At 55.9% G+C, this 26,453-nt stretch overlaps 1 protein-coding gene across 50 annotated transcripts in view; it reads right to left on the bottom strand.

Annotated features, from left to right (window-relative positions):
• ANK2 (ankyrin 2) overlaps positions 1-26,453 on the bottom strand; it is a 292,783-nt gene that overhangs the window by 42,053 nt on the left and 224,277 nt on the right. For 13 of the 50 annotated variants that reach the window (XM_037029408.1, XM_037029411.1, XM_037029406.1 and 10 more), the window contains 14 exons: positions 25,839-25,937; positions 25,420-25,518; positions 24,542-24,739; positions 22,037-22,135; positions 21,338-21,436; positions 18,357-18,455; positions 17,247-17,342; positions 13,725-13,797; positions 12,599-12,652; positions 10,775-10,919; positions 10,117-10,128; positions 6,769-6,871; positions 6,011-6,114; positions 1,972-2,007 (listed from right to left, as the gene is read on the bottom strand). In XM_037029408.1, coding sequence (XP_036885303.1) covers positions 1,972-2,007; positions 6,011-6,114; positions 6,769-6,871; positions 10,117-10,128; positions 10,775-10,919; positions 12,599-12,652; positions 13,725-13,797; positions 17,247-17,342; positions 18,357-18,455; positions 21,338-21,436; positions 22,037-22,135; positions 24,542-24,739; positions 25,420-25,518; positions 25,839-25,937 — 1,316 coding nt within the window. The remainder of the gene's footprint in view (positions 1-1,971; positions 2,008-6,010; positions 6,115-6,768; positions 6,872-10,116; positions 10,129-10,774; positions 10,920-12,598; positions 12,653-13,724; positions 13,798-17,246; positions 17,343-18,356; positions 18,456-21,337; positions 21,437-22,036; positions 22,136-24,541; positions 24,740-25,419; positions 25,519-25,838; positions 25,938-26,453) is intronic. The other 37 variants (XM_037029414.1, XM_037029419.1, XM_037029434.1 and 34 more) reach the window with 13 other exon arrangements.

Genomic DNA, 26,453 nt, shown 5'->3' with positions numbered 1-26,453 from the left:
GCCTGACGGGGGCTTGGCCTGTGGTCGGTGCGGCCACAGGCCAGGCAGGGAGCTGCGGACCCAGCCCCTACGACAGAGACAGAGACGTGTGGCGCCTCAGTGCTGCTCCTCTCGCCTTCCTTCCCCTGCAGCCCCTGGCTTGGGGGAGTTTGGACGTCTTCAAAAGGGCAGCACAGCACATCTAAGAACCAAATGGGGACGCTAACTCTTTTGAGTGCCTAGAGTGAACCCGGGACATTGCTGAAGCGGTTTAATGGGATGATGGAGCTTTTGCTCCTTTCTGAACATCTCTACTCAAATAAAATTCGGACCACTGCTTCCCAGGGCACTGCCGCCGCAGCGCCGTGGCCTCCCTGGGCCCCTCTCCAGTCCCACTGATCTTTCTCTGCCTTGAAGCACTGCTGTGGCCACACACCAGTCGCTTCACACCTTCAGGTCTCCATTTCCTCCCCCTAAAACGAGATGCCCATACACACACTCCATAGTGGCTCCCGGTATTAACTCCCCTGCACCATTTGCTGCTGCCGCCACGGCCGGGCTCCGGCAAGCTGCCGGCAGTCCTGCTGCAGGTGCTCTGGGGGCTTTCCTGCTGGGAAGGCACAGGCACACACTGCAGCCCTGCCGAGAAACAGGCTCCTTTTTGCTCCGCGGTCAACCCAGTCAACGCGCGGTTGTGCAGAAGTCTGTTGTGCAGAAGCGGTTGTGCAGCATGAGCTGCACCGCACACTGACTAAGACTCTACAGACAGAAGTGTCACATGCTGTCCTTGGCTAAAACTGCAGGTCTTACTTTGGATAAAACTCAGCAATCATGCAAATTAGAAATTCTTACTGAGATTTTCTAAATTGTGAGATTCAGTGTTATCACAATTTAAAAAGAATAAAAGCCAAAGCGACCCACCATTATTATGCAGATGACTCGCCTGAGGCAACCGGATTAGCTACACAGATACATGCTTGGAGGAGGGTGGGGCAGGGGTGAGGGGCCTGGTCTGCTGAGGGTCACCCTCCCCCGAGTCAAGGGTGCTTAGTTCAATTCAATTCATCCAGTAGCCTGGGCGGGGTGGGGAGGATTCTGTAGCATTCAGTTAGTTTTGGGGTGAAAATAGGGAGAAAAAGGGTCACTGGGTGCTTCAGTGATCTGCACACACTGCCAGGCCCACAGGTCCAGTTCTGGTGAGGATGCCACGTCCGAGCCTTCTGCTCCACGGTCCCCTCAAATCCTTGGAAACCCCCCATTCCCGTCCGCTAAAACAGGGATGGAAAACGTCTTTTAAAAAAGATGTGGCTCAAATTTGCTAAAATCACCCAAAAGCCATTTATCACTCACAGTGTTCACAGGTAGAAACATCATGTTTAGTGTTTCAGAAAACTGAAAGGATGGATGTAAAATTTTCAAAATTGGAAATACGGAACTGCTGTACTTGTGGACAACCTGTCGGACATGATGATGACTGAGTGACAAAAATGCTGTCATGGTACGAACCCTCAAAAATAATGTACTGAACGAACAATGGATGTTTCAGAAGGCCGACTAGCCCCACGCCGTGGCGCAACTTCCAAAGTATCCAAAGGCTGGGTTTGCAGCTGCACTAGCAAGGATGCACTCCTAGACACATCCAGCCTGCAGCTCACCTGGAATGCAGGGTTTAAAGAAACCTGCTAAGGGACAAAGTCACTGCTTTTAACAGAACTTTAAAACAGGTCCACCGCGCTTTCCTGCCACAGAAGTGGCGACATGGGGAGCCGCAGTCAGGCGGGCCTTCCCTGCAGGGCTGAGTTACTTTGGGCAAAATCCCAGAAAATTCCAGCGAAATGAAAACTGCCCACTTTCCCTCCACCACAGGGAAAGGAGACCTGGCGGGGATGTGGCCGGTGCAGCTGTGTCCCTGACAGGTGTTGGAGCACTGGAGCACCCTGGGTTGCGGGGGGTGGGGGCGGCGGGGACAGGCGGCAGGGGATGCACAGTCACCTGCTGTTGTCGCGATCGAGACACGGAGAGGCACGGCTGCAACAGAACAGATACTTTAGCACAGAGAAGGGGCTGTGGGACATCCCAGAGGACCCCAAGTGGCTTTGGAATGAAACAGATTTTCCCACATCGCTGCAGTCTTCACGGAGGAAAGATGGAGAAGCCACAAGGGGGCATCGCTCTGCACAGATGCTGAGAGGGGCCGGGGTGGGCTCCGGGGGCCCCGTTCAGGGCCCTGGGGCGCAGGGGGCCATGGGCACCCACTGGCAGCCCTGCTCAGCGCTGGCTGCGGGGCACTGACAAAGCTAGTGTCCCAGAGCACAGAAACCATTGAGGAGCATCGAAACGAAAGTTACAAAGGCTGAGACTGACGGACAGAGCTTTGTCTCCAAAGCTTTTGTTTACACTGTTAACCCTTCCTCAAGACTGGCAGTGCCCTGTGGGCCACCAGAGAAGGAATGCAAACAGAAAAGGCACAATTTAAAGACTGGCTTCCAGGACAAGCAGTGGCAGAAACGATAAGGCAGAGTAGGTAGTGTGAATCGCCCACAGGCAGGTAGCAGAGACTGTGCCAGCAAAGTCTCGGTGCTCCTTCAAGACTGTGGGCTCTGCCCCAGCTGCTGGCCAGCTGGGGGGGGGGGGCCCGGTCGGACCCCACGCACGGCACAGGCCTGTCTGCTCCCCCCGCTGGCTTATGTCTGACATACAGGATACATGTTTAAGGGACCAGAAGGCCAACCTTACGAAACAGTTGTGGAACTACTTATATAGTTATTTTCTTCACCCAAAAGAATTTACCTTCATGTGCCTTTTAAAAAATTAGGGCATTTGAAATACACGAACAACCAAGTTAACTGCTCGAGGTTCTGAAATATTAATGTTGTCAAGCAGCAAACAATCTTCACTTCCTCGAATTTCCAATATCCACTTCCCCTGTCTGGGCTGATAGCTTCATGGGTTTTTTTTAACAGACTTTACTTTTTGGAGTAGCTTTAGATTCACAGCAAAATTGCCTTCGGTGTGTTTTTATGAAAAAGATCAATCTTTAATGGACTTCTAGTTGCTACAACTTCTTGTAGAATAACATGAGAAACTGACATTTAATTGCTGGCATGTAGCTCTCATTAAAAAACTATAAAAATAAAGAGCTTTGAAATAATACCTGAAATGAATAGAAAAAGGAACCATTACTAGGAACTAGGCCTTACATCTGCTCATTCACAAGCACTCATGAAACTGAGAATTGTGAATTCACAAGGATGCTGGTTCAAGCATCGCTGGGCAGCTAGCGACATCCCCGGCTCACTGATGAGTCAGCCACACCACTCTGAGGAACCACCCCTGGAAGATAACTGTCAGCCTTTCTCTGGCCAGAGGTCCGCTGTGTCTCTTGGGCAGTCGGACTGTTTGGGTCGCGACGTCAGCCACTGGGAGCCCAGAGCAGAGGCAGAAGAAACCACTAGGCTCGGGGGACAGCTGGGCCCTCCGCTCGCCTACAGCCCCACCGGGGACCCCGTTAGAATGTCCCGTCTGAAACCAATGGCAGGTGTGTTAAGAAAGCTCACTTTATTACCCCCTCTGTCAAAAAACTGTTTTTCTCCTGACATTTTGGGCAGATTTGGGAATGGCTTAAGAATTTGCCCAAGGACCCCAGTTCCTTGAAAAAATATATAAAAACAACTCAGGAACCGGGTATATAATGAATAAAACTACAAAAAATCAACAATGTTGGGACAATGATGGGACACCATGGATGCAGTTCATGTCCATTCATCTGGTGGTAGCTTTCAAACGCCACGACACACAGGATCGAGGGTTCGGCGGTCACTCCTCATTGGTCAGAGCCATGGGTCCCGTGGGTTTGCGCAAACACTACAGCAAGTGAGGCATCGCTGGGCAACAGGGTCCAACTGAAAACAACTGTGAGTCGACCTGACAGGAGGACTGTGTCACCCAGGGGACTCAGAATGCAGTCGGCTTGGCTAGTCTGGAGTTCGGGAACCATCCGGAAGGTGTGTGCAGGGATGTGTAAGTACTGACTAGACTCTGCTAAGTACTCTTCTTTCCGGACAAAATGCTAATTATTTAAGAAGCCTGTAACCTGAAGGTTCCCCTGTGGGATCCATAAGATAACATTCCCCTTCCAGAGAAGTGAACTGAAACTCTGACCTTTGACCGTCTGCCTAACTTGGCCCATGCCACAACCCCAGGTGACAGGGCCGAGATGCAGTCTGACCGAGCCCCTCCAAAGGGGACACTGCGTCCTCTCTCTTCCACAGACTGTCTTCCAGCATCAAATGACACAGGTGTGTCTCTTCGAGGGGAGCTGGGCCTGCTGACCTGTTTCTCTCAGTGCCTGCTCAAGGCGTGGCCCTCTAGAATCCAGCAACACGAGAGGAACTCGAGACAGGTCAACCACCCGGCTCTCCGCAGGAATGGAAGCTGCTAGCCAGCCTTCCTCACAGTTGGTCTAAAACGTGCACTGCTGGACACCTGGCACCTGTTGACATCAGGAAGCCACGGCCCAAGACGGCAGAGACTACGGGGACCCGGTGGGGCCTGGCCTCTGCTCAGGGAGCTGAGGACGTTCAGTCAGGGATCCCACTGGTTGTTCTGGGAGGAACCAGTTTACTGGAGACCAAGACTGTAGAGATACTATCTTAATAAGTGATTGATCTTTAACCACGAATGCTCTCCACATTGACTCTGTGGTCAATTCAGCCATTATCGGTTAATCACATTGTGGCTGAGATCATCTTTCCCTGGGTAGCCAGTGAGGATGGGACTCAGCTGGTTTGTGGACTGGGATCTGTTACCGTCAACACTCAGGGTCAAACAGCTTTTCCTTCTTCTCACCTTTATTCAGGAGTTTAGTAGCAGAGTGCAATGTTATACTTTTTGAAGAATGTATAGCCATTGGATTTTAATTATTTCATTGTACAGTTAAAATATGTAAATAATTTTGGATGAGCTTTATTTTGGTTTTTATTTCCTCGAATAAGTGTTGCATTAGGAACCAGCTTTTACTTTTCTAACAAGGAAATAAGTCTTACTGTTTCCCATATCTATGTAACTAGTTTCATATTCTATGAATCTCTAGTGGAAGGTTAAACTAAGAGGCCCTAAAATTTTTAAAAACATCTTAGAATGCTTTCCTGAAAGGAAAATATTTTAGCATAATAAAAACAAGAAAGGATCCACAGTTCAAAATAGTCCTGGGGATTATGGATAAGGAGTTTGGAGGAATACAAAGTATTGTATTTAGTTAGACAATATATGAACAGGGCTTAGAAAAAGTGATTAAATGAACATGTAAATTTTAGGGCTTTACATATAATTACGAAATGACCACATGACCCAAACTACTGAACTGTAAGGGGAAGTTCGATTGTGAAGAGTGTCGCAATCTGCAACTCCTCACAGAATTTGCGTTCCGCACAACTGCACTCTTCTCCCTACAGAACGTCATGAAGTTCGTCTACAACAACGAACTCAGAGCCCTCCTTTCTGCTGAGCTGCTCAGACGCAGTTCGCTCAGTGGCGCATGTGGCCACTGACCCCAGGAAGGGCAGGACCAACGGCCACATCACGTTTCCTGCCGTAAACAGAACAGGACTCGGACTTCCAGAAACATCATTCCGAAGGCATTCATGTGTCAGCAAAGGCATCTATTAACCAGTCAGTTAATCTTAGTATGTACAACTTTCCAGAAAATAGACAACCCTGCCTCTCCTCTTCAGACTTCTTAAAGACAAAATGTCAACGGTCGGGCCGCCTCCAGTATCGGCTGGTTAGTTCGCAAGCTGACGCGGTTCTGCTGGTTATCTAAAAACAAGGGTCGGTTTTTCTTCACTGAGTCTGACCCTGTTTGCCGGTTTGTGCAGAAAGGGCCCGAGTTGGCCAAGCCGCGTTATTTACAAGTTTAAACAAAGGTCACTTCCCCTGTAAGCCAGCCACCAGCTCCAGCCACCGGACAAAGCTGTCATTTTCACACCCTCTCGCTTGCCCTCGCTCGGGACACACGATACCAGCGACTCACCCTGAGTGAATCGGGCTGGAAGACAGGGCCACATTGTCCAGGGTCTCGGGGCCCCAGCTGAGGCGGTAAGCGTTCCTCTCTGCCTCCTTGGTGAGCGCCGACACCTAGACACGGAGACAGCGTTGAGTGCACCCCCCTCGCTCAGACTGAAGTGCCGCTTCCTCTGAACAGGGCGCCACAGGCAGGCAGCCCCGCCGGGGGAAACTCCCACTTGAAGATGCAAGACCCAGGCACGTTCATTTGTCATGCACCCCCGCGTGAATGACACTGTGGATGCTGGATCACATCTGTGTGATTGCCTGTGAAGAGAGCAGGTGTTGGTGTAGTCGCGTGTCCAGCCGGCCAACACCGACACAATCACGCCCAATATCAATGTGCCCCCTAAAAACGCTACATCTTCTCCATCAGTGACAATTCTAAATACCGAGAGGTATCACGTAACCTTCCATAAATGCATCCAACCTCACACCGTTCCCTCTACTAGAGACTCTCTAGGGGCCTGATTTTCATACATAATCCCACAGAACACAGAGCAGCTAAAGAAACAAGCAGTATGGCCTTAGAAAACCGCGGGTCACCGAGAAACCTACTGACCATTTTCCCCGGTTTAGAAAAGGCCTCCAGTCTCGAACCCCAGGAGTCACAAGGTTCTCCTGACTTTCCTTCAGATGAAGAAGGGCTGCCCTGGACACCCCCCAACACCCAGCAGCAACCGAAGTCTCCGCAGCCCGGTGACAGGCAAGTGCGGGGCCACCTACCTGGTGACTGGGGACCAGGACGGCGTCGTCAATCATGGCGCTGTCCCGCAGGTAGGAGGCGTGGCTCAGGGTATGAGACCTGTCGGAACTGAAGGACCGGAGGCTGGCAGGTGAGCAGGAGGCCATGGTCACGTGCCAGCGGCGAGCGGAGGGGGGAGGGCATGACGAAACAAGCAGGAGAGGGAGAAAGCGTGCAGTTAGCTGCCGGGACCTTCCAGAGGGAGGACAGACCGAGGCTGGGTGCCGCCCATGGGCCCGGCACCCGCACAGACACACCCTGACTAGTCAGGGCCGGGGCCCCGGGGAATCAGAAACTAGGTCTGATCCTCCTGATTTGATTCACATTCTGCCCAGAAAGGCCTGGAACCAGCAGTGGCCGTTCACGCAGGAAATGATCACGTGGACAGACCGCTCAGACCGGAGCCAAACGCTAATCTTCCTGCAACTGAGAAACACAGGGGACAGCCAGACCCTCGGAGAGAACAGGGCGGAAGACAGACTTCCGCCCATCCTGCTCTGTCGCTGTGACTGCTGAGGCTGGGGACCTGAGAGGCACAGAGACAGCACCTCGGCCACATGCATGCTTCCTGAGGAAGGAGGTCCCCGGCGAGGCCAGGTCAGAGGACAGGCGGCCCCTGGGTGCTGGTCACCACGGCGATTACACGGGCACACAGAAAGCGTTTCCAGGCACCAGCCAGACCAGCCAGCCTCCCAGCACAAAGCGAGCAGCCAGTGGCGACAAGCGGAGGTGAGGTTGGGCTCTCACGGGGTTCGGGCCTCGGCCACCGTGCTTTCCTGACGTCCTGTGAAATCTGAACACTGGTGTCCTGCACAATGCACTGAGGTGGGACCGCTGCAACTTGACATTCGCAGAGATGCAGTCTCACTCCTCCCTAGTCAATTTGTACACTCCCAGGACAAACAGGGGGATGGCTTAAATAAGCTCTATCTTATGTCCGGTTGTTAAAGATCAATATTCAACCCACTAGCCCAAAGCCCGCAGGGGAAACAGAGAGACATGCATATTCACACAACAGTTACAGAGGCAAAGTGCCATTTACTTCTGGCTGGGGGGTGTGCAGCCAGTGCAGCTGGTAGAATTATGGACTAAGTGTTCAAGTTCACACACCTGTCAGCAAACACTATGTCCACTTTACAAATGTACCTAACTTAGTAAACCAACACTGTCCTGTCTACAAGGTGTCCCTCTGGCCAACTTTGGTTCTCTCTGCAGGGTGTCCACGGCAGAAAATCCGTGGCAGCGAAGGGCCCTCTCCTGCCAATCCGGACAAGACCCCGACCACCACAGGACGTGGCACGCATGGGGGCCAATAGCTGGGCCCTGTGTGCTCACACCTGCACGTGTCTGTGTGTTTACAACAGAACAAAACCTAAGCAGAATTTGGGGGTCCCCACCCTCGTGTTTCACAGGCTCCCATGGAAGACGAGGGGACAGGGGAGGGTCTTAAAACTCAGCGAATCCCATCTCCCTTAGAGGACTGAACAACTTTTTTTTACTGCCTTAAGCAACAGAGCTGCTTCAGGTTCGCTGGAGTGAGTTTCGTGGCAGGCCACTCGGAGGCAGTCCTGACGTCGCACTCTCCTAACTGTGGTTGGAATGGGGCCAAAGGAGACAGCAGTGGAGGGTTGCCCACCTGGAAGGACAGGGCCGTCCGCACGCTCGGCCCACCTCCATCAGGTCTCCAGGGCCCGACTGGTTAATGGCATAACCTCTCCCCACAGCTTCAGAATTCAGAGATGCAGATGGTGACGTCATGCACTTGAAGTGCCAGATGTATGTGCGCGGCAGCACAGAAGGAGCAGGGGCTCTGGGCACGGGACTGAAGTGCCTGCTCGCAGCGCCGGGGAGACGCTGTCCCCAGGCAGAGCTGGCCCTGAGGTATCACCGCCGGACAGCGGAGACGGACAGTCAGAGGGGACGGGAGCCCACTGAATGGTGGCAAAGGTGCCTCAACTGGACCTGGGCGTGCAGGTACAACACATGGACGTTGGGCTCGGAAAGGCGGCCGGGGCTCAGCGGCCACCCCCAGGGACACGGCGACCTGGGTGGATGCCCATGTGCTTCAGGCACGAGGGGGCTCCCCCGACGGAGCACCTGACACCACACATGGCAACCCCAAACCCCGTGGCCCGACTGCTTGGTCAGTCCGCCCAGCGGGTCTGGGGGGACAGAGTGGGGGCGGGGCTCAATTTCGTCTTCACTGAAACCCAACAGGATAGGGACGCAGAGAGAGAAGGAAGGGGAGAGAGAGATGAGGTGACTTCCAACCACCCCAAAGGAGACGAGGGTGGAGCGGGATCAGGACACACCGAGCGAGGAGAGCCAGCAGGAGCCCCGCGTCTTTAACCCTCCACCAGCCGCGCTGCGCTCCTTCGCACCCTGCTCTTGAAGCACTGCTCGCGGCTTCTCTGGCGCCTGGGGGCCTATTCTGCTACAGAACCCACTTCAGGGAAACAGTGCCGGAGTGTTCCAACGGGAGGGGACTATTCTCGCCGAAGGACAGGTGGCCAGCAGAGTCTGGGATCACTGCGGTCTCTGCCCGGAAACCGCCCACTCGACTGAAGACGTCAGGAACAAGCTTAAACGTGCTGCAGCAGAGCGGCCCTTGCTCTCCGCCCAGTCTGAGGTCGGGCTGCCCAGCTGGCAGGGCCACGTGTCTGCTGAGAAGATGTGTGGGAAGTCTGTTGTGACCTTACACGTGTACCTTCCCACCACGGCGCACTGCTTTTATGGCCACGTACTGGGTTGTGTGCGTCTGTGACTGCGCTGAAAAGTGCAGCGATTCCTGCACTTGTGTGTGGGACAGCCAGTGAACGGAGGCCTCCAGCCCACTGAGTGGGTTGACACTGAGGTGCCGCTGTGCCCGCTGGCCCTGCCTGTTCCACCCTGAACGTGACAGCATCTGAGGTTTGTGAGCACTGGTAAAACAGCAGCCCGCACACCCCACCCTGCGGTCAGAGGTCGGCTGTGATCCAATTCCTCATGCACCGAATCACACCTGTTTTACCCTGTGCCCTTGTGCACTCCAGTGTCACCAGCATTACTGTAACTGCCCAGGGCTAATGAGGGCCCTTTCGGGGGCAACCACACAGGGGACTGTGACAGGTGAGGCCAGGCCCGGGCTGCTCCTAGCTCCTCATCACGAAGGAACCCTTCCAGCCCAAGGAGCCATTCCATGTGACACGTAAAAACCCTAACGTGAGCAGAAATCCATAATTCTAGAATGTCAGCAACCACGAGCACAGTGCACACACACATGCCGAGCAGCGAGCAGGGAGATGCGGAGGGACCAGGAAGGCCACGCTTCCTGGCCGCGGGGTACCCACCTGGGAACGGCACTACCGGAGGCACAGCAGACAGAGCAAGATGGCAAGGCAAAACATTACCGAGAAAAGGTGACTCACTGAGTTGTCCAAGCAAAGGTTAGAAGTTAATGAACAAGGCAGGGAGCTGCTGCCTGTCCTTCCCCTCGGGGAGGGTGGCTGGTCGGGGACCCAGGGAAGCAAGCGGGGGCTGGAGACCAGGTCCTACCTCGTCCCCTCCCCGTCCTCACACACCCTGCGACGATCAGGGCAACGCATCGAGGGGAGCACTGCTCTGGGTTCTCACAGAAACCTCCCCATGGGTCTGTGACTGGCGGTCGACCTGGGTGCTGACAACGAAGCCGGGGGGTTCAGAGCCCAGAGGGAAAACACTCCCTTTTGGGGCTGAGGGGAGAAGTGGCAGATGATTCAAAACACCTATTGAAGGCAGATGTCTGTGCCTCCTGCTGGTCTGTGATTTTTCTCGGTCATCTCATCTCTCTGGGCCTGCTCCCTCCCGATTAGGAATTTGGGGCCGTGCCAGTGCCAGGAGGGGGGGTTCCCCACGTCAGCCCTGCACCTGTGTTTCATCACCATCTCCATCATCGTCGTCATCGGAGCAGGTGACCTTCTCCTGCCGGCACCCAGGCCAGCACTGGTGCCTACCTGTGGGAGCACCTACCTGTCCGAGCGCCCCCCCTCCAGGCTGTAGCGCAGGTAATTCATGCCGTCCAGGAACTGGCTGCCGGGCAGTGAGTCATCACCCAGCTCCTTCAGGTCCTCAGGCCTCAGGTACTCGCCTCCGTCCCCAGTCATCGCGTCGTCACCTGCAATGAGTGAGGTGGTGGGAAATCACCCACAAGTGTGATGAGGCAACCCGGGTGGGTCTGTGCTGGCGTCCCAGAAGCCGCACACAGGAGGGATGCAGAGCCAGGCATGGGAAGGTGTGAAAACGCAGGGGACGCCTGTCCCGCACCGGCGAGAAACCGGACCTGGACGGCAATTCTCATCCGTTCCTCCGCTCACTCCCTCCTCGGGGCCCTGACAGCTGATGGCACTGAAGTAGACAGGCTCAACAGCAACAGCACTCTCAGCAGCCACACATGGCCCGCACTGCTGTTGGTCACCCTGAAGGTCTGAGAGGGAAGAGGTCCTTTTGGGACGGTGCCCCCAGGACCCTCAGGAGCTGATCGTGTTTGGAGGCAGGGGATTTGTGGATGTCGTTCAGGGTAGCACTGAGGTGGGACCCGACCGGATCAGCCCAGGGAGTGGGTCCCTACAAGGGACAGAGGGACACAGAGACACAGAGTGGAGGCCAAGGGAAGCCTGGAAGTGAAGGCTCGCTGCTGGCCCCAGGAGCCTTGTCCCACCACGGACTTCTGGCCACTGGGCTTGTGCGAGTGTGCTGCGGTTGCCTAGGAGCCCCCGGGAAGCTGGAGAAGGAGTCGCCGAGGGAGGGGCTGGAGGTGCCCCTTGGTCTGGGCGCACTCTGGCAGGCGACCTGGTGGGTTCCGGGTGAGAGGCCAGTGTGTGAGTCAAGGGCATCAGAAAGACAGTGTGAAGGAAGGACCCACAGGGCTATGTGGGATCCATGTCCATGCTGGTGGGCAACAGCGGGGACCCACGAGGGACACTGCCGTCTGACACAGCAGCGGACAAGTGGCTCAGACGCCCCCTGATGACCCAAGACGTGCCCGTCCCACTGCTTCCCTCCCCTCGTGTGACGTGTGACTCTTTGCTAGGACTGCCTCCAAGGCCAACAGATCGGGGTCCCTCCCATCTGATCCTGGGAGAAAAAACTCTTAGACCCAGTCTAAGAACCAGCTTTCCAAACTCAGCATGTCTGACTTGCAAAGTGGCCTACGTTAGTTTCAGTTTTGTTAGCGTCTGGGGAGAATCGCACTGAGGAGCACCAGACGGGACGGGGAGGCAGGTCTGTTGGATGAAATGAGCTGTGCTTCACGAATCCCTGCAGCGAGTGGCCTGAACGAGGGTTTAAACCCCAGAGCCTCGCTGCCTTAAAGATGATCACGTAACTACTAACTGAACATAGCTGTAACCACAGCAGAAACACACCTTCACCCCAGAGTGACACCAACTGCATGCAGGTCAAACAATCTAACGTAGTTACGAACTCATTTACACTAGTTCCAGGTCAGTTCATCACAGAATTATTTTTTCTCTAAATGTGTATGCTATCAAGAAATATTAGTTTGGGGAAAAGAAGTGTATAATGTTCACCACACAATTTAAATGTGTTAATATGTCTCAATAATTGTTGTAAAATGATTAACCACATAAGCAAGTCATGGCTTTGCGCTTCCAAGTTAGTAAAATCCACGCTCCCGAATGCACCCCAATCTCGCCCCTCTTACACATGCCACTTCAGAAGGAACAGGTTAGTGTCAGGCAGCCCGAATTTAAATGTTAAGCCAAAGGCCTCAATGCAGTTACGAGAAATAAAATCAAAGAGAAGCGTCACTCCATTGATTTTCTCTAACGGTACCTGAGTCACTCAGTACGTCCCCATCAATAAAGTGGTCGCCAAACCGTTTAAAAGCTGTTCAACACATGAGTGAAGATGAGCAAACGGCCCCAAACACCACGTGGTGTGCACCTATGAGTGGGGACGGCTAGTTGGCACGCACTAGGGTGACAAATCACTACAGGAAACGCTGGGAGCTACCAGCAGTGCACCAACCCAGCATCTGTTTGTCCTCGTCACTGGTTCTCACAGGCACTGGTGCAATGCAACACTCTCACCAACTGGCGAGTTAACAAATCGGTTCCGAATCAGTGTCTCAGTGCAGTTTGACCTTGTAATTAGATCTTAAAGAACCTGAGGAAATGCCTTTCATATCTCTCCGTGATCATTGGAGAAATATTATAAAGTTTTTTGTGAGGCTCATTTTTCAGCCGTGCACACCAGAGCACAGCTGCAGTCTGAAACATGGTCATACACTTTGCTGCATTCATGAATTTTTAGCAGCAGATTTTCTGGTTCAAGAAAAGCAACCATCTACTTGGAGTGGGTATGGGGAATGCTGCCCACTGAGGTGTTCGGAGCCCCCAGCAGAGCTGCGGGCTTCTGAGAACCCTGGAGAACCTTCGCCAACTCGAACACCAGAGGGGGCACATTTTCTGACTTAACTAAATTCTTACCTTGAATTTGTCTGACTTACGGCTATTCTATTTTTAACCTTCTCTAAGGTTCTTTTCCTCTGGATTTAAAATATATTCTGCATGTTTGAGCCAATCAGAAAGTGGGGGTTTCTCGATACACCATGGTAGTGTCTACTCTGAGATCTTTTTATTTAAGGCATTGTAATAAAAAGTAATTTAACTTAATTATGACATGTGTTGCAATAATTGCATTATCAGGTGGATATTTTAATAGATAACCAATTTCCAGTCCTTCCCCTTCCCAGGGCTGTTATTTAGTAGGACAATAAATATAACACCAGTTGAAAATATACTAATCAGAATCCTCCTTCCCCAAATGGCAAAAGTAGGTTTTTCGGAACAAAGCTGGAAATGTAACTGTGAAGTCCAGAGGCTGCCCCGTTGTACCCACTGCCCAGCTCTGCCCCTGAGCACATGGTGGCCCCCCAAGATCTGAGGGGAAGGCTCACCCTCTTCATCGGAAACATCGAGCACCTCGGTCATCGTCTCAGGAACATTCAGCTTATGTTTTTCAGTGATAGTCTGGAAAGAAGAAAAAAATCATTAAAGCTCAGAAACAAACTTGAATAAGAGCTCTGTGGAGCCCGCAGGAGCTTGGCCCAAGACCAGGCCAAGGCCCCACCTTTTACGTGGATGTTCTGGAAGTTTCTTCTCATTTTCTTCCCTGGAAACCCACCTCTTGCTCCTAAAGACAAAGGATCATGTACCCAGTAAGGCTGTACAGGGGAAGCCCACCGTCCTGAGTTCCCACTCGGAAAATGAACTGTTCAGCAACGGCACGAACGAGCAGCCCCGAGGCGGCAGCAGCAGGTGCGCAGCCTCGTCAAAGCGAGGGAGCGAGCAAGCGACGTCTCCGGGAGAGCTCACAAAGCAGCAGTGGCCACAGGAAGTGTATGAAAAACAAAGCCTGTGGAAAAGCTGTTGTAAACAATGTGGAAGATGTAAACTCTCTGGGCAGAAAAGGTGCTTTCTGGGGTCCGAGGACCCCGCAGAGGGGACCCAGGTCCTCACAGTGACCTTGGTCTGCATTACCTAGCAGTTGGCAGTGGGGGGAACCAGGCTGCAGGGGCACTATCAGGGCTCAAAGTCTAACCTCCCCATCTGCTCACTAGCAGGCCTGACCAGGACCCTCGACTGCACTGAGCCCCCATTCCCTGGCCTGTGCACCACTGACAGTAACACAAAGATGAAATGAAATAACACCGACGAGAGTTCTGAGAACGGTGCTCGGCATCTGTTAGCGCTCCACAAGTGTTAGGTAGCACACATGTTCCCATTGTGATGAGTACTAAATCTTAAAAGGAAGGGCCTCTGAACTTGTCATCACGCGGGCCTGCGGGAACGTTTCTGGAGGCTGCTGCAGGTCAGGCGCAGTTTCAGACACGCGGCCTGGCGTTGTGACCGGAATTCGAGAAAACGAACCTCCCTGGGGAGAACCTTCACGGAGGGCCCGAGATGCGGCACGCATGGTCGCAGTCCTCAGGCTTTGCCGCGTGGACGCCACAGACGTGACCGAGTGGCTGCAAGGACACTCTCACCGGAGCTTTTCTTCCCAACAGCATCACACAAGTCGATGACGTAGAATTATGCAAAAGACATTTAAAATCCACACCGCAATGAAACAGGCTTTCTTTGGGGTGATGTCGCCGTTGGAGAGAAGGAAGAAGCCCGGAGGGTAAAGGAAGTCCCGCGGCGCAGAGGACCCGCCACTGCAGCCCGAGGGCACGTCCAGCCCCGAACGTGCATTTCCACGCGGCCCGGATGGCTCCTCGGGGACACAAATCGATGCCATTGCGTGACACCAAAGCGACAAATAGACACCAAATAGACACCAAAGCGTCCGCCCACAGCTCCGGGGCATGGCCGGTCATCAATAAGTATTCGTTGAAGGAAGAAATTTAGACCACTTACATACACCACTTCATTATTCTTCTAATACTAACCTATGAATTTAACAGAGATCAACCACCACCTGGTCTCCATCAGTGGTTCTCAACTTTCACTGCGTATTAATATTATTAGAGGAATTTCAAAAATATCGTGGCCTGGGCCCCTCGCAGGGGTCACGTCGGCCTCCCTGCGGACGGGCCGGCTCCGGCGTTTTCGGGAAGGGCCTCCGAGGGGGTTGCGCAGCTCCGCTTGCAGCCCCTTTTCCCGGAGCAGCCGGCAAGGGGCTAACGCCACTCTGCCCTTGCCGGGCCACCCACCACGTCCTTGCTCCCTGGCTGTCCACCAGGCACTTGCCTTCCACGTCCGGGGTTGCCGCAGCAGTGGTGCCGCTGCAGTGGCGCTCAGCTCGGCGGGCGGAGAACGGCAGCCCCGGGGAGTCGGAGGGGCCGCGTCCCCCGCGCAAGGCACGCTGGGAGCAGCCACCTGTCTGACTCCTCCCGGGTGTCCGCGCAGCTGTGGGCATGCGCAGTCCGGGCCGTTCGCTCCCAGTGGTACTTCGGAGCCCGCCGTCTCTGAACGCCGACATGCCCGTCCCGTTGTTTTTTGAGTAAAAAGAATTTATTCTCTCACAGGACCTCCGCGCCACGCCCCAGGCCACCGCCCTGGAGTTGCTGCCAGGAGAGGCGGCGTTTTCACCTCGGACGGCCCCTCGGCGCCGGTTCGCGCCCCGCAGACTCCCGGTGGCTGAGCGGCAGGAACCGGGAAAAGCAGGGGACCCCGAAGAGGGCGCGCGCTCGCCCTCCAGCGGCAGCCCGAGGAGCGGGCGCCCACGGGAGCCTCGCAGGAAGGGGCCGCCCTGGCCCGGGAGGGACGCACGGGCTCGCGTGCGACCAGCGAGACGCAGCCCAGGCCCTAACGCGGAGCCCGCCCTGGCCCAAGGAGCCACGGCGGAAGGCGCCGCCAGGATTCAGCCACGCAGAGGGACTCGGTGCCGGTCGGTAGGCAGTTTTCCCCTCCATGACTCACTGTTGAAACTTCACTCAAATCCTTAAAAATACCGCGGCACACGGGCCACGGGTCTGGAACTCTGCTCGAGAAAACCGGCGGTGTGGTTTTCCTGCGTGCGGACTCGTGCGCTCACGGCCAGGAATAGACCACGCTCCCCTCCACGTGGGGCCCACGTCGCGCTGCCGGGTGCCACCCCCGCACTGCGGGCCACCGGCTGCTGTCACCTTGCCACGCACGGAGGCCTCCTCTCCCCTCACAGCCCCGCAGACTCAGGCCCGCACACCCTCCCACCGTGCCGCCTGCTAGAACCTCCCTCAGCCTTCGGATATGCTGGCTTGTGACCACTTCGTCCCTAAAGAACACCCTCTGCTCTGCCTTCTACGCTCTCACAAACCCAGCGCCGAGCAGAGCAGAGTTTGCAGCGCTCAAGCTTCACAAGTCTCGAACAAGTTGATACAAAGAGAATGTCACCAGGAGGGGCCCCCTGCTGTGCGGGGGTGGGCAGCTCAGGGCCACCTGGCCCTCACCCCCACGCCGGCTGCCCCCAGGGCTGGGCAGAGCCCTCGAGCTCTCTGCCAGGCTCAGCATTCTGCAAGGAGTCGACACAGAACGGCGAACGTTTTAAATAGATACTCTCTCCAGACACAGACCATTTCCCTGCTGAGCGCACTCGACTTTCTTTCTAAATAAAAAATCCTCAGGAAGAGAGGAGCTGTTCTGAAAGGCCTGTGGGGGCCAGGGTCCTTCTGAGTCTGCATCACCTTCGCTCAGATTGGGTTTGCAGGGCTGTCCTGCCACAGCCAGCAGCAGGGGGCGAGGCTGGGGCGAGGGCAGGGGCGCAGAGAGGAAGGTCCACCCCAGAGAAAGAGACCCAATGTTCTGCGGTCACACTCACTCACTCTCTGCGGAGGCCTGACAAGTAAAGGAAGTGGGGCCCCCGTGCGCTGACCTCTGCAGATTTCAGTGCACGCCTTACAACAGATTCGCCCAGAGAAGTTCAGAGGGAAGAAGAGGCACGAGACTGGAACGCCAGAACTCGGCCCTGGGGCAGATGCCGGGGCCCCTGTACTCACCGTGGTGGTGGTGACCTCCTCAGTCACAACCTTCAGCGTGTCCACCACCGAGATGTAGCCCAGCCGCTTGGCGATGGCCAGGGCGGTGTTGCCATTCTGGGGGTGAGGGCAGAGAGAGAGCAAGAGCACAGGGCCGGTGAGCTCACCGCCGCCGGAGGCAGCCGCCCCTCCCCCAGCGCCCGGCACAGCTGAGGAAATCACTAGTTTTCACCATCACATCTGAACACGTCTTGGTAACTTCTCTGGGCTGGAGCACAGATCACCATGGTAACACAACAAGCGGCATCTGCCCGCTCTTGCTAATGAGAAGCACTTGCGGTGTTAACCCCTGGGAGCTCAACTCTGCTGGACCAGAGGCTGCACTGTGCTGGGGGGGGAAAGCTGCCCCCAAGTGCTGGCACCGGCCAAGGGTGTGCACTGCTCCCCAGGACCCCCTCCATCTCCGGGCACTCAGTGCCACAGCTGCGGGGGGGCTACCGCTACCCCCAACAACACTGGCCTGGAAGCTGGGCCCAGGGCCAGCTACTGGGGACACCCTGAGAACCTCTCCTCTCAGTTTGCATTTCAATGGCCGTGAGGAAACCACGTGGGAGATGGTTGGGCCCAGTGCCCCAGCGGCCTGAGTCCGGCCCTGTCCCTGGGCTGAGTCCTGGCTGCGCCCTCCCCGCAGCCACCCCAGTGCTAGGCCTGGAGGGCAGGGGCTCCTTCGAGAAGGCAGCAGGAACGGGGGCACCCTGCATGGCCTGAACTGTGGCTGGGGCAGAAGGACAGACTGAAGCTGTCCTGCTGGGCATCACATGAGAAGGCGAGGCTCTTAGGGAAAGAGATAATGTCCCTGCTGGGGACAGAGTGGCAGCAAGGAGAAAGGAGACCCCTTGTAGGATGGACTCACTCCATGAAAGAAGCCACAGGCTGTCTCCCAGGCTGAGCGGGGCTGGGAGGACAGGACCCTGGGCATGTCACCCACTCAACCACCGCGTGTCCGCCAGCTCAGCAGCACTAACAGATGGAACTCCAGGGGTTGCGCAGGTGGGAGGGACGGGGGTGCAGGCAGGGGGACAGGAGCAGGTGGAGGGATGGCCCGCAGGCAGAAGCAGGGGGGGGGCTCACCGTGGTGGTGGCGTCGGGCCGCGCCCCATGCTGCAGCAGCACGTTGATGATGTGCGTGTGGCCCTGCTGCGCAGCCTGGTGCAGGGGCGTGTAGCCGCTCTGTGGGCGCCAAGGGGAAGGAGAGCTCGGTCAGCCAGTGTGTGGAGGCCTGCGTCTCGCTTACGGCGGTGCCGTATACAGGGCACCTCCCCAGGGGCCTGTTCTCTGCAGCCACCACGCCCACACTCCTTCCACCCACAGACCGAGGAGCAGCTGGCCAACTCTGTCCTGGCTTCCCGCATTCTGAGTGGTTCGCATGGAAACGTGTGCCGGGAGGCCCCGCACCCTGAGAAGGAGCAGCACTCAGCGATCGCTGCCCCAGGAGGAAGGATGAGGAGATGTCACCAAAACCTGGGCGTCACAGGGACCACCGCCGTCCCTGTCCCCCGTGACTTCCCGGTGGGTAGCCCTGGGCCTGCTCTGTGCCAGTCCATCTAAGATTCCCTTTCCCAGAGCAGCTTTGGCCAAAGGTGAGTGAGCCCCTCAGAGAACAGCAGGCCCACTTTGGAAAAAAGTTTTTAAATTCAGGTTCTTTACCATTCTGGTCTGGGTGTGCCGCAGGAGAAAGGGAGGAAGTGTGGTGCGGTGAGGGGCGGGCCTGGGATGGAGTAAGAGACCTCCCCACTTCAAGAGGGGGTAGAACTGGGAAGAGCAGAGGGGAGTCACTCCTCAGTCCCTGCGGAGTTGGCCAGGCAGGAGGTCATGACGGGTGCCCACGCCCGCTCCATGGTCCCCCTGCCTCGCCCGTTAGGGCAGGTGTCCAGGGTCCCAGCTGAGAGTGGCGTCACACCTTGACCTGCAGGAGCCCCTGACCCTGTGGCCTGCGTCACTGCACTGCTTCCCCATCTGCAGGAGAGTCTTCTATGCTCACAAGACACTGCACATCCCTCCTGCCATCGCCGTGGCCTGCCATCGAGGCTGCCCCACCTAGGGGACACACCTCCCACCGCCTGAGCGTCCCTACCACGGGATGACCCGGAAGCAGTTGCAGGAACGAGGACACTTGAGCAGCTTGAAGGGAAGGAGTGTTCCTCTAATTGTCCTCCTCTCTGTTGTGTTCACAAATACTGTGCCAGCCCAGGGGCCTGTACAGGGTCAGCAGCACTTCCTCACTGTTCTCGGGCTATTGCCAAACCCAGACACCAAGGTGACACTGTCGCTCTCTGTGGGCACTGTGGCCAGAGACGTGTCCCAGCGATGTGTCCTCCAGGGAAATCGGGACAATGGGACTCTCATGCTTCTGCAGAGGCTCCCGCCCCCTCCTCCAGGCCCCCAGCGCCAGGGCTTCTGCCCACAGCTGGAACCTCTGACCCTCTCCCCCTCTCCCTCCCCACCCCCCATCTCGTTTGCAAAATGCAAACAGCCAGGACTTCAAGTTCTGTGGTGGATCCAATGTGCCACCCATGAAACTTTTCTGTAGTTTATCTGAAGTTGGAGGAAAATGTCAGCAAACGTTTTCTTTCTCACTGAGAGCTCTGTGATCTTTAGAGAACATCTGACAAAGAGAATGCCCCCAACACGCCCCCCACATGCCAAAGTGTGTACCCTCTGCAAGTGATCGACCATCAACCCCACCTGTTTGCCTCACGCTGATGCCACAGGGCTTCGTCCTAATTTGAAGCAAGTAGTAGTCCCATAAAACTAGTTTACCTCACCCAGTTTGAACACCAAGGCATAAAGGTTTCAGTGTTAAAGGCAATACTTGGTTTTATATTTTCATAGCAACAGAACAATTTTGGTAAATACGGTTGGTTGCACATGAGAGGTGAAGAAAATAATTCCTTCTATAAAAATCATTCTATATGAAAATATCTTACGTGTTTATTAAAAGAATGTTCTTTGAAGTGCCCACTATGAGAAATGTATTCCAAGCAAATAAAATCCACATAGTTCATTAAAAGAAAAAAAAGCCTGAGAAGTTAAAATGAGACTTTTTTCTCAACCAAATGTCCGTCTGAGCACAGTTCAAACCCCAGGGAGGCAAACAACTTATCTGGTGGATGTCTGGCTTCCCAGCGTCAGCCACTCAGTGGCCCATGCCTCACAACACGTGGTCAGTGCCACACCCCGGTTCAGCAGAGCCTCAGCGCCCACAAAAAAGCCCGTCCCCAGTGCCCTTGCGTGAGCTCACTCAGCAAATGCAGTGCTAGGTGCTACCGCCGGAGCACTCGGATGGGCTTTTAAATTCGTCCCCACGTCCATTTCGGGAGAAAATAGCTGCTCAAAGCCAGGCGGCGGCCATTCTTGCTGGTGTCAGATCAGACCAGCAAGAGCAGGCAAACTTCCAGTGTTCATAGTGTTTCTAATTTAAAAAGTGATTTTTTATTTGCTTATGTGCAGACATAGTCTCCTTTCTGCTTCTGCAAGGACAGAGAAAGACCGACATCCAAACTCCCCTCGACCTGGCGCACAGCACTGGAGCGTGTCTGAGCCTGTTCTCACCGACGGGCCCACTCACGGCTGCAGTGGGGGTTTCCCACACACGCACTGGCAAACCAGCACGCTTCACGTGTCTCTCAGGCTGCGAGGGGCACCACAGCGTAGTTACAGCATGGGTTTCTCTTCCCTTGAAGCCCTCTGGGCACCCTAGAGCACATGTTACTTTCCGGCCTCACTTCACTCTCGAGGCCCTTCTGCTGCCCCTGGGAAAAACAGGTGGGCGTACAGCAGGAGCCAAGGCCAGGAGGTATGATGTCCTGCCAGGGACCACACGCCCTGTGGTGATGTGCTGGCCCGTGTCGACCGCTTTAGCTCCATGTCAGAAGCTCCGTGCTGTGGCTCGCAGATGTTGGAATGAAATCTCGAACCATCACACAAAACCACACAGTGTATTCACCACTCTACAAGAACTAAAGGGCAAAGCCCACACGACCGTGGTGAGTGACCGGAGTGTCGCCGTGGCGGGACCCTTGCCGACAGAAAGTCAGTGAGAACAGCATTACCTTGGTTTTGGCATTGACATCTGCTCCCTGCTTCAGGAGGAAGTTGACCATTTTCACATTTCCGTAGTGACAGGCCACGATTAAAGGAGTGTAGCCCAGCTGCGAATAACAAGGCACAGGCAGATGACCACCCACTCACAGGCGGGGGGCGGGGGCAGGGGACCCAGACCCTCCAGGTGACTGGGCAGGTAGTACTCAGCAGGTATGTGCATCTTGTGCACACAAACATGGAGCAGGTCCAGGAACATGAGGACTTCACACCACTGAAGGAGCCCAGACCAAACATGGGCAGGGCCTGACCGACAAAGAGCTAAGACTGAAGCCAGTGGTGGGTTCAAAAACCAGGGAGGAGAAAGGAGGCCAGAGAGGGCGCACGAGCAGGCGGGGACCTGCAATGAGGTGGGTGGAGGGGGTCGTAAGAAAAGAAGGGCAAAACCACGTCAATCAGAGCGTGGGGTGAGCAGGGGCAGGAGAAGGCAACAAGCCACTGCCTGGCCAAGCAACAGGGTGTAGGCAGCTTTGCCCTGCAACAATGGGGCCCCTGTCCTCCGTGCATTTGGACTTGATTCCAGCAAAATGGAGATCCACTCCAGGGTTGCAAGCAGGAGGATTGTCATTAACCCAGGATGGACATTTGAGGGGGGGACCTTCTGGGAGCCACCCCAGGACCCACCCCAACAGTGGCAGCAGTCCCTGTACCTTCGTGTGGGCATCCTGGTCGGCCCCGTGCTTGGTGAGAACCTCAGCAACGTGCACTTTGTCCTCCTGGGCGGCCAGGTGTAAGGCAGTGAGTCCACTCTGCCGAGAGATGGGGGCCGAGGGCATGTCAGAGTGGGAACATGCACTGCGTCACCCCTGACGTCCCGTCTCCGGAAGAAAGTCTGTGAATGCACAGCCTCTCCCCAGAAATCGCATCTTTTGAAATTGAAGACAAACTGCCACTCTCCCCCCAAGACAGATTCTCACTGACACTTGCAGCAAATCACGTGTTCCATGTTGGGCACTTAAATCGTGACCTGAGGCTTTAAAATAGCTCAGCAAACCTGCTGCCAGATGACCACCCACCGCGTCTGCGCCTCCTGCCGACCCACCCCGTCCCTGCCCTGGCCGATGAGCCAAGCACGGGTGCCACTCCCTCAGCAGAGCAACGGTCTGCACTCTCATCGAGAAAACATCCCATCAACGTAAAAAATGGAGCATTTCATGACATGGGCTCAGCACGTTTTCTCCAGCCCCCAAAGGCAGTGTGCTGATCTAAAGACTGCACCCTCGTTTATAAGCAGCAACGTGAACTGGCCATTTTTAGGTAACAAGCTCAGCACATGGGCATCAAGGGGTGATTTTAATTAACCGAGTATGTGATGGAAGCGCAGCTCGGAACCGTAAAGGCAGCGCAGGGGCAGGAGGGCGGGGCTCGTCCTTGGCGGCCTCGGCCTGGCAGCCCCACCCCACGGGCAAGTAGCTCCTTCAAGGTGAAAACGTAAAGAGCCCTTGAACCCTAGACCCTTAGTCCTCTTCACAAGTGTCCTCTGGGTGCTCATCAGGTGCCCGGAAGCCCCCCAGCCCCTCAAGGGCATCGGGGCACAGGGTTCCTGCCCCTACGGCTCTCCTGCAGCCCCGCCTGCTCGTGCTTCTGCCCCTGCGCTGGCCACTGTCGCCTGGGGCAGCGGACTCCGTGGGGAGCACCACCCCCCAGCCCCCAGTCCATGTGCAGTTGAAGTCAGCAGGCCTGACTCCGCTGTCAGGCGAGGCTACGGACGCTAAGCCACGTCCTCCAAGGTCCATGATCTCCAGCCACACGCCCCCTTTGGAAACCGTGACTGACGGCGAAAAGAGCATTCTCCCACGGATGGAGAAAAGGCTTTCTGCGCAGGGTGGCCCTTTTCCCAGTGTCCGTTATCACATGGCGACGGGTAAGGAATACAGCGTCTCTCTCTACATCACGGTCATTACTGAAAGTAGTCATTCGGAGAGTACGAAGTGATTGATTTCAGTGGGTCTTAACCAGAAAAAGAGTGTACGTGCTTTTCCAAAGCAGTGGGAACAGTGGTTGGTTCTGCCTGTTCCTGAGACACTTTTCCAGTTGCAGCTGGTTTCAGTGGGGTAAACGTTGAGTATAAGAAAGTCACAGGTGAGGCAGGCAGACAGTCAGAGAGCTGATAAACAGGTGTAGAGACAGGCGTGGCCTTGTACAAACCCAGACGTTTCGACACGGGAATGATGTGTCTCCCCCACACCCGTTGTTCTCCTGTGGTTAGTAAGCAAGTCCACAAAGGCTGCTCTCTGGAAAAGGCTGCTCTCTGGAAAAGGCTGAGATGACGGGGGCTGCGTGACAAGCACCGATGCCACTGAGCCAGGCTCACATGAACCCCAACACCCCTGCTCTCTGCCCCCATGCTCAGTGGTGGAGAAGGGCTGGGCGTGGGGGCGGGTGGTGAGCAGGCACCCACAAGTGGGACAGCCATGTGGACGTTCTAGGGAGNGCTTTTCCAAAGCAGTGGGAACAGTGGTTGGTTCTGCCTGTTCCTGAGACACTTTTCCAGTTGCAGCTGGTTTCAGTGGGGTAAACGTTGAGTATAAGAAAGTCACAGGTGAGGCAGGCAGACAGTCAGAGAGCTGATAAACAGGTGTAGAGACAGGCGTGGCCTTGTACAAACCCAGACGTTTCGACACGGGAATGATGTGTCTCCCCCACACCCGTTGTTCTCCTGTGGTTAGTAAGCAAGTCCACAAAGGCTGCTCTCTGGAAAAGGCTGCTCTCTGGAAAAGGCTGAGATGACGGGGGCTGCATGACAAGCACCGATGCCACTGAGCCAGGCTCACATGAACCCCAACACCCCTGCTCTCTGCCCCCATGCTCAGTGGTGGAGAAGGGCTGGGCGTGGGGGGGGCGGCGAGCAGGCACCCACAAGTGGGACAGCCATGTGGACATTCTAGGGAGCGACAGGGACGCCTCCTGGGACGGGGTCTCAGAGGGGCAGAGAACACTGATCGCAGATATGTGACTGAAGCCAACCTACAGGAAATGAGCCACAGAACCTGGAGCCCACCCCGCCCTCCCGTGTCCTGGCCCTCAGCCAAACCCCCCGCTGCCCTGGCTGCTGTTTGGTGCCCATACCCACCCCCGCCCCCATCGTCTTAGACTGGGGTCTGTTCGCACTCGTCTGAAACACTCGACAGAAGCTGGAGACACATGCAGAGCACCTTGGTTGATGTGTGGACATTGGCGCCCTTCTCCAGGAGCAAGGTGGCCATGTCGGAGTGCCCCTCCTGGGAGGCCAGGTGCAGCGGGGTCACGCCCTGCTTGGTGACAACGTTCGTCTCAGCTCCGTAGCTGAGGAGCGTGGAAGCAATCTGCATCTGGTTCTTCTTGGCGGCGATGTGCAAGGGTGTGTAGCCGTTCTGCAACACAAAACCAGCACACCCCGCAGGCTTAGCCACGGCCAGACGTGGGTCTCTGAAGGAGCCAACAGAGCCACTGGAAGCCAGTGCAGGGTCCCCGACGGGCCCCCCACAACACCCAGACCTGTGCAGCCAAGGCCGCAGGCCCCGCACCACGCCCAGAGCACAGACGCTCAGAAAGCCCCAAGCCCTGGTGCCTGCCACTTCGTCCTCTGGTTCTGTCCTGATGAACGACCTGGAAGAGGCCAGCCTAGCTCCTCTGCACACGGCTGCCCCTCAATGCCCACAGTGGTCCACACCCCCCACTGCCCCTCCATCCCAGCCCAACCCCCACCCGCTCCCTCGGCTTCCTGACAGGACCCTGACTCCAGAGCCTTCTCCATGGAACTGACTGGTCTGGACTCGTGCTTGCCAGTCAAGATCGCCCTGGGCCTCTGTCCCGGCTGCAGAGTGCTGCCCATGTCCGATGCCCACCCCCCACCCTTCCCGCACAGAACAGGACAGGCTCGCACTGAGCTCTCCTTCCAGCCTTACAGCCTCCCACTGACATGCTGGTCACGGCGTGTCTGACCTGCTGGAGCCACCACGGGACTGGTGGGTTATTCCACACCAGGCATTTGCACCGACTCGTGCCCCAGGGGACCCCCCCACCTGCGATGGCAGCCCTCCTGTGCCCTCACCTTGGCGGTGGCGTGGGGGGACGCGCCCTTCTCCAGCAGCAGCAGGGCCACCTCCTGGTTGTCGTAGTGGGCGGCCACGTGCAGTGGGGTCAGGCCGTTCTGCAGAGAACAGGCCAGCTCCTGGTGAGTGCCTTCCCGGCCCTGAAGCTGCCAGGAGGCCTGGGCACCGGGATGGACCAGGTCCAAGTTCATTCATCAGTGTCACCCATCAGTGGAAGCGAAGGAGTGAGAGTCTACAGCTCCCTGCTGAGTTCACACTGGACACTCAGCCAAACCTGGGAGCGCCGGCAGAGGTGACAGCGAGGACCAAGATGCTCCGTGACAAGTAGGACGTGCCCACAGCAGGGACCCCCCTCCCTGCAACCCCATGCGACAGAGGCCCCGGCAGACCCCCACCTGCCTGCCCGCGCAGACTGTACCTTCCCTGAGGAGTCGGCCGCCACGCGCCGGTGCAGCAGCAGCTTGGCCACGTCCAGGCTCCCATACTTGGCCGCCACGTGCAGCGGGGTGAAGCCTTTCTGAAACGGGAACAGCGGGGAGAGGGGTGCTCACCTTCCCGGCCACAAGCATGTCGCTGTGACTCGGTGGAGCGGGAGGCAGCCCAGGCTGACCCTCACATATAGACAGTGCAGGCGGCATTAGACCTGTTTGCACCCAGCCGAGCGGGCAGAGAGCACCATTCACTCCCCAGAGGGGCCGGACGCTGAGGGCTGGGAGCTCAAAATGTGATCCGCAGGGGGCTTCTGAAGCCCGGCTTCAGAAACTTCAGCTTCTGCTGAAAACCCTCCTTTTCTTGCCTCTACAATGAGTGTGATTGAGACAATAGCAGCTCTCTCCCCGATCCTTTTCTCTGGTCTCTTTACAAGACCTGAACTCCAGACCTTTCCATTTCAGTTTTAGGGTACTTGAATAGCCATGGTAGAAAAATAATAATTTTTGGTGATCTGTATTTTCTACCGAAGTAGCAAGACAAGTGGTTGCTAGAACAAGAAAAACCGCTCTCAGCTAAAAAGCACCTCCCGTCCCGCCCAGCA

This window comes from Sturnira hondurensis, unplaced genomic scaffold (assembly GCF_014824575.4).
Source record: "Sturnira hondurensis isolate 20B ecotype Veracruz unplaced genomic scaffold, ASM1482457v3 Scaffold0020288, whole genome shotgun sequence".
Classification (NCBI taxonomy): Eukaryota; Metazoa; Chordata; class Mammalia; order Chiroptera; family Phyllostomidae; genus Sturnira; species Sturnira hondurensis.
The sequence above is the reverse complement of the archived record's forward strand: the minus strand, read 5'-3'. Positions and strand labels throughout refer to the sequence as shown.